At 31.9% G+C, this 12,354-nt stretch overlaps 1 protein-coding gene across 1 annotated transcript; it reads right to left on the bottom strand.

Annotated features, from left to right (window-relative positions):
* Positions 1-89: 89 nt before the first annotated feature.
* On the bottom strand, positions 90-3,514 carry LOC142519316 (protein NRT1/ PTR FAMILY 1.2-like). The gene is made up of 4 exons (XM_075622296.1): positions 3,284-3,514; positions 2,976-3,193; positions 1,453-2,003; positions 90-1,263 (listed from the first exon to the last, which is right to left on the bottom strand). Exons 1-4 carry the CDS (start codon positions 3,399-3,401, stop codon positions 396-398), a joined length of 1,755 nt encoding a protein of 584 aa, XP_075478411.1. The 5' UTR covers positions 3,402-3,514; the 3' UTR covers positions 90-395.
* Positions 3,515-12,354: the final 8,840 nt, after the last annotated feature.

Below are 12,354 nucleotides of genomic sequence, written 5' to 3'. Positions count from 1 at the left end.
AATTGTGTTATCATATTATATTTCAACTAAATATATTTAGACATCAAAACTATAATACCACAAAATATTCCTCAAATTCAAACTTCTCGACCACATGAAAACATAAATAGGGATGTAGTGAAAATAATAAAACTTGATTCTTCATGGCTGATCTCTTCAGAAGTTCAATGCTTGAAAATTCCAACAATATGTTCAAGACAAAAGAATTGACTCACTCTAGATGCTTGGATGTGCTTGTTCGATGCCTCCACGGGTCCGAACTAACTCTCGGCTTGTTTAACTGGATTCGGACTAAAGCTCAGCCATGAAGGGCCATCTGATGGTGGATGACAACCGCCCTCAGTTTATCTAGACTCGGGACCGGTGGTAGACGATGATCATAACAATACATTTTTCTACTCTAATCCATCCCCTTCGATGCTGGTTTTCACTACTTTCTCACCGCTGGGTCCATAACACCAATTACAAACAAGAAAATATAACAAATTTATGAGAGTCAAAGTTGCAAGAAGCCAATAGTAATACTCGTAGTGACCCTTGTTGATGTTATTCGAAACCCAACTCTCTTTTCCTCCTCCCCTTGTTGCCTTATCCACATTGCTCAATATAACACTAGCTAACAAGTTTGCAACGCCCATCCCGACGCCAGACAAGGAGGTTGCGATGCTAGACATGCTCTTTGGAAACTCAGAGTAGTAAAACTCGATTTGGCCTATCATGTTCAGGGCTTCTGCTAAACCGTTAAAGCAATGTTGTGGCACGAGCCAGAGAGCCGACATGTGTACGATTCCACTTGGATTGTTTAGTAATCCTTGCTCGATCGCCTTTCTTTTCCGAATACGCTCCACGATTCCGGAAACCAACATGGCCAAGCAAGAGAGGAAGATCCCAATTCCCATTCTTAGTTTGGGATCAAGATGGACTTTCTTGTCAGTAATCTTAGATGCCAATGGTATGATTGCACGGTCGTATAGGATGACCCAAATTGCTATCGCGATGATTGTGAACATCCCAAATGAGCCTGCAGGGATCTGAAAGTTAGAACCGATGTGCCTATCCATTGATTTGGCCTGGAGCAAGGGAAATGAGTTTTGACTTATGTTTACGGACACCATGATTCCTGTGGACCATAAAGGGATGACTTTGATGAGTGCTTTCAGCTCCTCAACTTGTTCAATTGTGCACAGATCCCACCGGTTAGAAGAAATGCCGGTCAAAGATGTATCCTGAGGATTCTTGATGACGCAGGCCTTGTTTAAGAACCTGAAACAAGAAATGAACTGTAAAATATTTCAACAATGGGGAAGAGAGAAGGTGAACACAATTACACGAACAGAATCTAAGTCATTTGGTCATGAAAACCTACATAAACAACACGCTATCTAGATGGCTAAAAGGGTCGATATATAACATCTCTTAGTTTAATGATACCAAGATCTGAAGCCATGATACCTTAATCTATCAGTTGGAAATGCATAAGCCGAGGCTTTCTCACGATGATAACCACTCGAGTAATCCGATGGAAAGCTAAGCTTGCGATTCTTGTAAGCAACAATGATTACTTGAAGTAATCCAGTGAAGAAGCTTTTGTCAGCCTTGTGTTTGATGTATATCGAAGAGGCGAGGAAAAATACTAGCGTGGAGCAAAACATGAGGACTGCAGGAACTCCAAAGCCCACTTTCCAACCCATGTGATCTTGAACATAGACGATACCCGTGAAAGCGATCAAAACTGAGACTACAGTCGACGTGTAATACCAACCAAAGTAGCGTTCTAATACCGTGGCATTATTGGGATTGTTTCTATTGTCGACTTGATCAGCACCGAATGCCATAGAACATGGCTTTATCCCACCACCACCAATGGAAATTAAGCCGAACGAGGATATCAACAGCGCGTATTGTCCTGGAGTTGCGGATTCATGACAAGGCTGAGCCAAGAGAGAGCACGGTGGTGGCCTTGCGCTCGAAATCATAGCTGTAAGCCATAGTTGAACCATCCCCTGATCATCAACATTGATACAATGAAAGTAAATAAGCCGAATGAACTTGCTTGAATTCAAAATTATGATAACTTTGATGGAAATTTTTGTTTTGTTTCTTTTGGTGAGAGAATTTTGTGAGATGAAATCTCATGTTTGGAAAATAACAATCCATGTTTACTGTACAATTCAAAAATCGTGTCAAAATATTTCCGTCGAATGTTATTTAAAAAATCATCATAAAATGATAGAATATTTTCGGAAAATTATGAAACGTAATGGCTGCATGAATTGAAAAGCGTGAAGATAAGAGACAACATGGCGGCATTGAAAAAACAAAAACATGAAAATGAGATGTTAATGAATTTGGCTATATTTGTTATCATTTCCACAAATATTTCCATTTCCACGTTCAACTTTTTAAAATACATATATATACATAATTTCACTCCAATTCAAAATTCATAAATTCAATTATATCATTTCAACTACATTTTCGCCAATTAGAAAATGACAAAAACTTGTGTGAGACGGTTATAAGAGTCGTATTTTGTGAGACAGATTTCTTATTTGAGTCATCCATTAAAAAATATTACTTTTTATGCTAAGAGTATTACTTTTATTGTGAATACCGGTAGGATTGACCATCTCACAGATAAAGATTCGTGAGGCCGTATCACAATAGACATACTTTTAAAAAATTTGTTATATAAAATTATCAACTCAACACACCATATTAAATTTCACTGAAAATCCGACAACATAGTCTGCAATAATTTTAATAATTTTTCCGTGTGACACTAAGCACTTCTATTGAAAGAAAAAACTAAAATTAGGAAACAAGGACGTGACCAAAATCAAAATCACTTATAAAACATAAAGGATTAAAAGCAATAATCCCATTTAATTTTTGGGAAGAGAGATTGTTGAGAAAAATAAAGCCAAACAATCAATGTTCATTCCAAGCTGAAAGCTCAAAACACGAGAATTTACCAAGAAAGTAAAGATGCATCCCACTCCGATACAAAGAAAACGCCCAAGAAATGAGTCGGCAACGAAAGCACCAATAAGTGGAGTAAAATTTGAAGCAGCAGACCAGTAAAACATCAAGTTGCTAGCTTCTTTGACTCCCATTCTGTATTCGTTCATCAAGTATAATATCATATTCGGCATCAAACCAATGGTTGCTACCATTTGGAAGGCTTCGTTTGCTGCAACCAACCAAACAAACAACCGAGAACAAACAAAGTTTTCAAGAGCAACAATAACATATTAATTAATCTGACAAGATTGGTGCGTACCTATGATAAATGGCAAAGTGATGATTCCACCCTTTGGTTTTCTTGAAGCTCGTTTCTGGTTCAATGATATTTCAATATTCCCTTGTTGATCAGAAGCTGAATTCTCCGCCATTGCCATCTTCTCCGTCGAGTCGACCCTTTACGCCTGGATTGCAACCGAGCGAGGCACAACAAGATTACAAGAATAGATGACAGCTGCCAATCATGCATTTACGCACCCTCGAAGTGCGAAATCATTTATGTTCCCATATCATATATAATAAAAAAAAGAAAAGAAATAGAATTGGGTCGGCCGGATCGGATTATTTTTTATTTAACCTTATTATTTGTTATAGTAAAAACAAAGAGAAAGTAACAGAAAATAGAAGATTTTTATTTAATGAATTACATATTTTTATTAGTGAGACATGTCAATGTTGTGTATATTTACAATAAGAAATAAAATTTTTGACATAAAAATTAATAATTTTTCATGAGTGATCCAAATGGAATACTTGTTTCACAAAATTGATGCGTGAGACCATCTCAAATGAGTTTTTGTGAAAAAATAATATTTTTACATGTGACTCAAATAGAATATCTATATCACAAAATTGACCTGTGAGATCGTCTCACATGAGTTTTTGTGATAATTAATTTAGTTTTTTGAATGCGTATATGTGTATATAAAAAAATAGCTTGTCATCAATAATAAAATAAAATTAGCTTGTCATCAATAATAAAATAGAATTGATTGGTAATATTTAATTAACCCAATTTTTAATAATTTTTCGAATTATTAAATGTTTGGATTTTTGGGTTTAGATAGATTTGCCGTGTGACTAGCAAGTATAGTATGAAAGGGGAGAGAATTTGACCTTCATTTTGGAAGTTACCTGGAATTGTTTTTCTTTCTGGCCTTCTTTTTTTGGTGCATATTTCATGTAACGCCTCCAGTTTTTTCGGGAGATACTTGTAATTTCAATTATTATTTCATGTACTCGAACACATAGATGAATTTCAAATTCTTTAGAAAAAAAGTCAAGCGGATTTCAAAGTCTCTTTGAGTTAAATGAGTACTAAATGATATAATTTGGAAAAGAGCGTATCTTGTGAGACGGTCTCACGAATCTTTATATGTGTGACGGATCAACCCTACCGATATTCACAATAAAAAATAATACTCTTAGCATAAAAAATAATACTTTTTCATGGATGACCCAAATAAGATATCTGTCTCACAAAATACGACATGTGAGACCGTCCCACACAAATTTTTTTCTTTAGAAAATAAACACGTAACTCGCCCTAGACATTGCACAACATAATATTAATAAAAAAAAATTGACTTATTCTGTTATTAATATCAAAGATTCTCAAATACATTTTCAGAAAATATAATCGTATGACAATTTTGTGATACAGATCTCTTATCTAACTTGACTTATGAAAAAATATTATTTTTCATTCTACGTATATACCGATTTACCTATCTTATGAATCTTATATATTCGTGACAACGTCTCACAAAAAATATTGTATATATAAAAATAGTTAAAACTTATTATTTTGAAGAGTGAAAAAAAAAGATATTTTTTTATACGCAGGATAATCAAAACCAAACAAAAGGCTTATTTTCAACGTAAGGTGTGAAAGCAACAGCAAGAATGAAATATGTCTACGTAATTAATAAAAACGAAAGTATTGAAAATAAGAGATTTAGTATTGAAAATAGGAGTTGTAAATATTGAAAATTAGTGTGTGATGATGTATGTAATGATGTATTTATTTTTGTATTATTTTCAAAAAAATTCTATAAATAGGTCTATCAATTTGTGAAAAAAAACAGAATTGAATAGACAAAATTTTATAAAGTGTATATATATTTGAAAGTTTCAGATTTTTAGTTTTTACTGTAAATTTTTATTTTTAACACGTTATCTACACGATACTCGAAAAATCTTCATATTTTTCCAAGCTCCAAAACACAAGAAAAATAGAACAATATTCAAAAGTAAAAATATTTATTTTTAATGTTTATTTAATTTAATGTATATATATTTAATATATAATATCATGTTAGTATATAAAAGGATTCTATGTACACCTTATTATATGATTATATTATTAAATTGCTTATATAATTTTATTTTGTTACTGTTTATTTATTGTATGTGTGTGTATATATACACACACATATATATATATATGAATAATATCATATTATTATATAAAAGAAGTTTATGACACCTCATTATAATAACGTGATGTGATTATTTTTCCGTTTATATATTTTTATTGTGTTATATAATAATTATATATATATTTGTATAATGTCATAGTATTATATAAAAGGAGTTACTGACATCTCATTATAATATTGTGATATGATATACATAATTATTTAAACATGATTAACATTATATATATAATATTATTACCATAAAATTTACATATACATACATTTAATTTTTTAAGATTTTGTAACCGTCATAAAAGCTATTTTTTACTCTATAAATATGATTTTACAAACACATTCAATCACTCCAAACTTACTCTTTCTCCCTAAAAATTTTCTTCATTAAAATTTTCTAAAAAGAAGATGATGATTCTTTCAAGGTTATTTTTTATAATTATTTTGGTTATTATACTCACTAGTCTTGTATTTATCAGAGAATATTCGCCTCGCATTTTTCTTTATTTTTAAGAATGCTCGTACTTATAATTTGTGCGTTATTTTTTATTGCCATATTAATATATTTAGAACTAAACTAATAAAATTCATTGTTATTTTTCTAGTTACCACCATGTCAAATTTGGCAAAACTCGAATTTGTTGCGCTCGACATTACGGGAAAAAATTATATGTCATAGACTCTCGATGTAGAAATACATTTTGAATCATTGGGTCTAAATGAGACCATTAAAGAAAATGATATCTCATCATCACAAGAAAAAACAAAAGTCATAATATTTTTGTGTCGACATCTTGATGAAAGATTAAAATGTGAATATCTCATTGAAAAATATTCATGGCTTTATGGAGAGGATTAAAAGAAAGATTTGAACATATCAAGGAAGTTATACTTCTGACCGCCCGTGATGAATGAAATACGCTAAGATTTTAAGAAAGTCATTGATTACAATTCAGCGATGTATCGAATAATCTCGCAATTACATTTTTGTGGACATGAGATTACGGAATCGGAAATGCTTGAAAAATCATTTTCCACTTTTCACGCATCAAATATAACTCTACAACAATAATATAGAGTACGTGGATTTGCGAAATATTATGAACTTATCGCATGTCTTCTTGTGGCGGAAAAGAACAACGAGCTGCTAATTAGTATTCATCATTCCAGACCCACTGGATCAACATCATTTCCGGAAGTAAATGTTGTAAGTAAAAATGAATTTAGACCTGAAAACCAAAATCAAAATTAAAGACAAGGTTTTGGTTGTGGTCGTGGTCGTGGTCGCGACCGTGGTTTTGAAAACAATTGAGATAGTTACTTCTATAACTCATCTCAAAAATGCATCACGAACCACCCATTGAAAAGGCATAATGATAACATGAATGTTAATGAAAATCACTCAAAACGATTTGAAAGTTCTTTGCGGCACTCCAGGACTATTGGTCTCGTATTTGTCGAGTTCCCGAGCACCTATGCAAGCTCTATAAAGAATCGATAAAAGGAAAAGAAAAGAGACCAATTTCACTAAACGCATTGACCATTTGATTGATTCAACTCGTTTTGATGCTGCAGATTTTCTGAATGATTTCTCTGAAAATGATCGATATATTGTTGGAATAGAAATGTAAAATATTTAATTTTTATGTGCTCATATGCTAATGTTTTATTGTATTAGTATGATATGCCTTATATTTTTCAATAAATTACGTATGTATTGTCAGTATTTTTTTATTGCATATTTTTTGAAGTTCAAATATGAAAAATGCTATGAACAAAGCTAAACAGGGAACTAATCCTATGGAATTTTGCATACCTGATAGTGATACAACGCACACTATTCTCCGAGATAAAAGATATTTCTTGGAACTAAAACCAACAAAAACAATGGTGAATACAATATTAGGTCCTATAAACTTGATTAAAGGTTGTTGTAAAGCACATTTTTGTTACTAAATGGTACAAAATTTATGATAAATGATGCTTTGTATTCACCACAATCGAAAAAAAATTTGTTGAGCTTTAATGACATATATTCCCATGCATATGATACTAAGACAATAAATGAAGGAAATGAAAAATATATGTGTGTCTTATCACATATAAATCAGGAAAGAAAATATCTAGTTGAAAAACTACCAATACTCCATACTGGATTGCATTATACACATATAAGTCCAATTGAATCAAACATGATAGTTGATAATTCTTCAATACTAATCAATTAGCATGATCGAATTAGGACATCCTGGTTTAACAATGATGCGAAAAATTATAGAAAATACACATGTTCATCCGCTAAAAGACCAGAAGATTTTTAAAAATAATAAGTTTCAATGCAAAACATGTTCTCTTAGAAAACTTATTATAAGACCGTCACCAGCTAAAATCCAAATTGAATCACCCATGTTTCTTGAACGTATTTAGGATGATATTTGTGGCCAATTCATTCACCATGTGAACCATTTAGATATTTTATGGTATTGATCGATGCCTCTAGCAGATGGTCACATGTATGTTTATTATCAACTCGAAATGTGGCATTTGCAAGAATACTTGCTCAAATAATAAAATTACGGAATCAATTTCCCGATCATACAATCAAGAAAATTAAACTTGATAATGCTGGTGAATTTACTTCCCAAACTTTCAATAATTATTGTATGTCAATGTGAATCACTATTGAGCATCATGTTGCACATGTACATACACAAAATGGATTAGTTGAATAATTGATTAAACGTCTACAATTGATTGCTAGACCAATGATTATGAAAACAAAAATCACTGTTTCTATAAGGGGACATATAATTTTACATGCTGCTGCATTACTTTGCATCATACCAAATGCATATCATAAATACTCCTCATTGCAACTTCCCTTCGGTAAAGAACTAGACATTTCTCATATAAGAATTTTTGGATATATGGTATAAGTGCCTATTGCACCGCTTCAACGAATAAAAATGGGACCTCAAAGAAACATCAGAATTTATGTTGGTTATGATAGCCCTATCAATAATTCGATATCTTGAACCTCAACCTCTAACAGACGACATGTTTACATCATATTTTGTTGATTGTCATTTTAATGCAGAAATCTTCCCAATGTTAAGGGGAGAAAATAAACATATCGGAAAAAAAATTACATAGTATACATCATCATTGTTACATCTGGATCCAAGAACCAAACAATGTGAAAACGATGTAAAAAATTGTGCATTTGCAAAGAATAGTAATTCAAATATCAGATGCATTTGCAGACACAAAACGGGTAACTAAATCATATATACATGCTGCAAATGCCCCTACTCGAATTGAAATTCCAAAGAAACAAATTGAAGACACTCATTATGTCATTAAATGCTTGAAACGTGGAAGGCCAATCGATTTCGAGGATAAAAATCATCGAAAAAGAAAAATCATAGAGAAACATGATTATCACAAAATAGAGAATGATATTCCGATAGAAATACATGATGATGAAAATGTTCTGTTAGAATCACAAACTGATGAGAATCAAGAAATCTCTATCAATTATATTAATATTGAAAAAATCTGGAACTTAAAAAATATAAAAGAAATTGATGAGATATTTTCTTACAATATGACATTTGACATCATAAATGACAATGAAGATCATGAACCAAAATCTTTTGGTGAATGTAAAAATCGACATGACTGGATAAAATGGAAAGACGCCATCCAGGTTGAATTGAATTCGCTAAATAAACGTAACATTTTTTGACCTATAGTCCTTACACCTGAAGATGTAAAACCTGTTGAGTACAAATGAATTTTTATTCGAAAGCGAAATGAGAAATCCCTAAAGGATTTAAGATGCCTGATGCACAAAGTTGAAAACCCAGAGAACGTTATTATGTGAAATTGAAAAGATCATTATATGGGTTAAAACAATCAGGTCGAATGTGATATAATCGGCTAAGTGAGCACTTAATGAAAAAAGATATGTAAACAATTCAATATACACTTGCGTTTTCATTAAAAACAACATCCGGATGCATAATTATTTCCGTATATGTTGATGATTTAAATATCATTGGACGAATAAGGAAATTCAAGAAGTTGTGTTGTACTTGAAGGAAGAATTTGAAATGAAGAACCTTGGAAAAATAAAGTATTGTTTGGGTTTGTAAATTGAACAAAAAGAATGTGAAATATTTGTTCATCAGCCAAATTATACGGAAAATGTCCTAAAAAATTTTAATATGGATAAATCAAATTCTTTAAGTACTCCAATGGTTGTTAGATCATTAAACATATAAAAAGATCCATTCCGTCCATGTGAAGATGATGAAGTTATTCTTGGTCCAGAAGTACCATATCTAAGTGATATTAGTGCCTTTATGTATCTTGCAAATTGTACAAGACCTGATATATCTTTTGTTATAAATTTATTGGCAAAATTTAGCTCATATCCAACAAAGAGACAATGGAACGAAATTAAACATATATTCCACAATCTACGAGGAACGACAGAGTTGAGACTTTTGTGTTCAAAATATACAAATCAAAGCATAATTGGTTATCATGATTGCTCGATATTTATATGATCCACACAAGGCACATTCTCAAACCGGATATGTATTTACTTGTGGAGGCGCTGCAATTTCTTGACGTTCACAGAAACAAACACTCGTAACAACTTCATCAAATCACGTCGAGATTATTGCACTACATGAAGCAAGCCGTGAATCTGTGGGGCTAAAATCAATGATCAAACATATTCAAATCTCATGCGGATTATCATTCAACAAGAAGGCTGTGACACTATATGAAGATAATGTTGCATGTGTTATTCAAATGAAAGAAGGATAAATAAAAAGTGACAGAACTAAACACATGCCCATAAGTTCTTCGCATTCAGTCAAGTGAAAAATCATCAGATCTCTTCACGAGGCACTCTACGACAATATTCAGAAAACATATATATAATATTGAGATACGCAATCTACGAAATTTGTGAAGAATCGTTCGTGTTAACATGAGAGGGAGTTTAGTGTGTGATAATGTATGTAATGATGTATTTATTTTTGGATTATTTTCAAAGAAATTCTATAAATAGGTCTCTGAATTTGTGAAGAAAACATAATTGAGTAGACAAAATTTTAAAAATGTGTAGTTTAATATATTTTGATAGTTTGGGATTTTTACTTTTTACTGTAAATTTTTGCTTTTAACAAAAAGAAGTGAACTTGTACTCGTCATTCGTGGGTATTTATTGGTGGGTTGGAGATATATTTCATCCTATATATATACTAGAAAAATACAAATTAAATACAAGTGTGTTGTACGTGGACGAACCGCTGAAAATATATGTACAAAATTTAGATAATATTTAAAAGCATTCGCACAATAGTATGTCTAGAAGCATTTATCAGTTGAAACAAACAGGAGCATAAAAAATAAAATAAAAATCATGACCGTAAGCGATATATACGAATCAGAAATGTTCTCTTATCAACATGACATATTTTACAATCTGGTTCTTGCTTGATTTTGACAACTCCTTGTGTAGTTTTTTATAATATCCATCTTCACTTTTTTATTAAAATCACAAAGTATCTCATGACATGATCGTGGTTTTCTTCCCTGTCATCGTTTTTTTTGTGTATCATTGTTAAGCGATTTCTATGTTGGGAGAAAGAGTGAATAAACAATTATTTAAACTCTGCACGTTCTTTGATTTGGATTGGGTTAATAGCTTCAAATATTATCTCAATTGTGTTGATTGTGTCAAGCTAGAAAAAAACTTCATGTATGGGAAAATTCTCGTTGAACTCAGTAGAACTGCTAGTACCAATATACAATTTCAGCAGAGCTCGTGAACAAAAAAATTAAACAGAAAGTAAATCACAGTTTGTTTATGTAAGTTCGAATGTGGTATAATCCTTACACATCTTCTCTTCCTCTGTTTCCAGAAAGATATCAGTATAAGACTTTGGTTAGTATAAAAACTTTGCAAAAACCCATTTCAGCAAGATTTACCAATAACCTAACGAAACTCCCAGCTAAACACGCGCTAAAACAATCCCTGAGTCTTAAACCAAAGCAACATTTGCTATATCAACATGGTCCAATTTGTTTAAAAGTAACAATTACACGGCCCGATCAACTTATTGTCTGACTAATTCTTGCATGAGCTTTCAAGGATGTCAAATACACTATATATCGATATTAATTGCGAGGACAAAAATTCATGCTAAAAAACCGCAAGGAAGAAATAAAAAGCGAGAGACGATTGGTTATTTTTAAAAAACAAATGAAAGCCCCTTCTCGTTTTTCATTCCAGAGGTAATTCTAAATTTCTTTTTTTATCAAATTTACTAAATCTAAAATTTTGATTAAAAAATTAAAAATGATATGTTTCCAAATCGTACCTGGGGAAAAAACTGCAGAAGAAGTTTCAGCCCTACTCAAACATTAGATCAGCACAGCCGTCCTACGCTGCAGCTTCACCGTCAGACTCCTCTTCAGCAGTCACTTTTGTAATTTGACACCATTAATTGTGCGTGTCTTGTAGGGGTTTTGCCACATTTTCTTACGTTTCTTTTATGAAAATTGCAACCATTTCCTCTCCTCAAGTGTCCAATGCCAACATTGCCATGCTAATTTCTCGTATTTATTTAAATTACAAACTAATTCTTTTAACAAGAAAACTAAAACTAAATTTAAGGAAACTCGTCACTAAAAGCATTGATAGCCTACACGATCACATATCACCTATGATATATTTGAAGTACTTTTCTCTCTATAATTTGATCAAATGTTAGTCACTGGATCATCAAAATATATGTCAACTTCCTTAAAATATAACATATCAACATGATCTGATGCTATTGGAATAGGAGGAGAAACACACCTGATGTAGCATAAA

The sequence above is a fragment of the Primulina tabacum genome, chromosome 1, assembly GCF_025594145.1.
Source record: "Primulina tabacum isolate GXHZ01 chromosome 1, ASM2559414v2, whole genome shotgun sequence".
NCBI classification, from domain to species: Eukaryota; Viridiplantae; Streptophyta; class Magnoliopsida; order Lamiales; family Gesneriaceae; genus Primulina; species Primulina tabacum.
The sequence above is the reverse complement of the archived record's forward strand: the minus strand, read 5'-3'. Positions and strand labels throughout refer to the sequence as shown.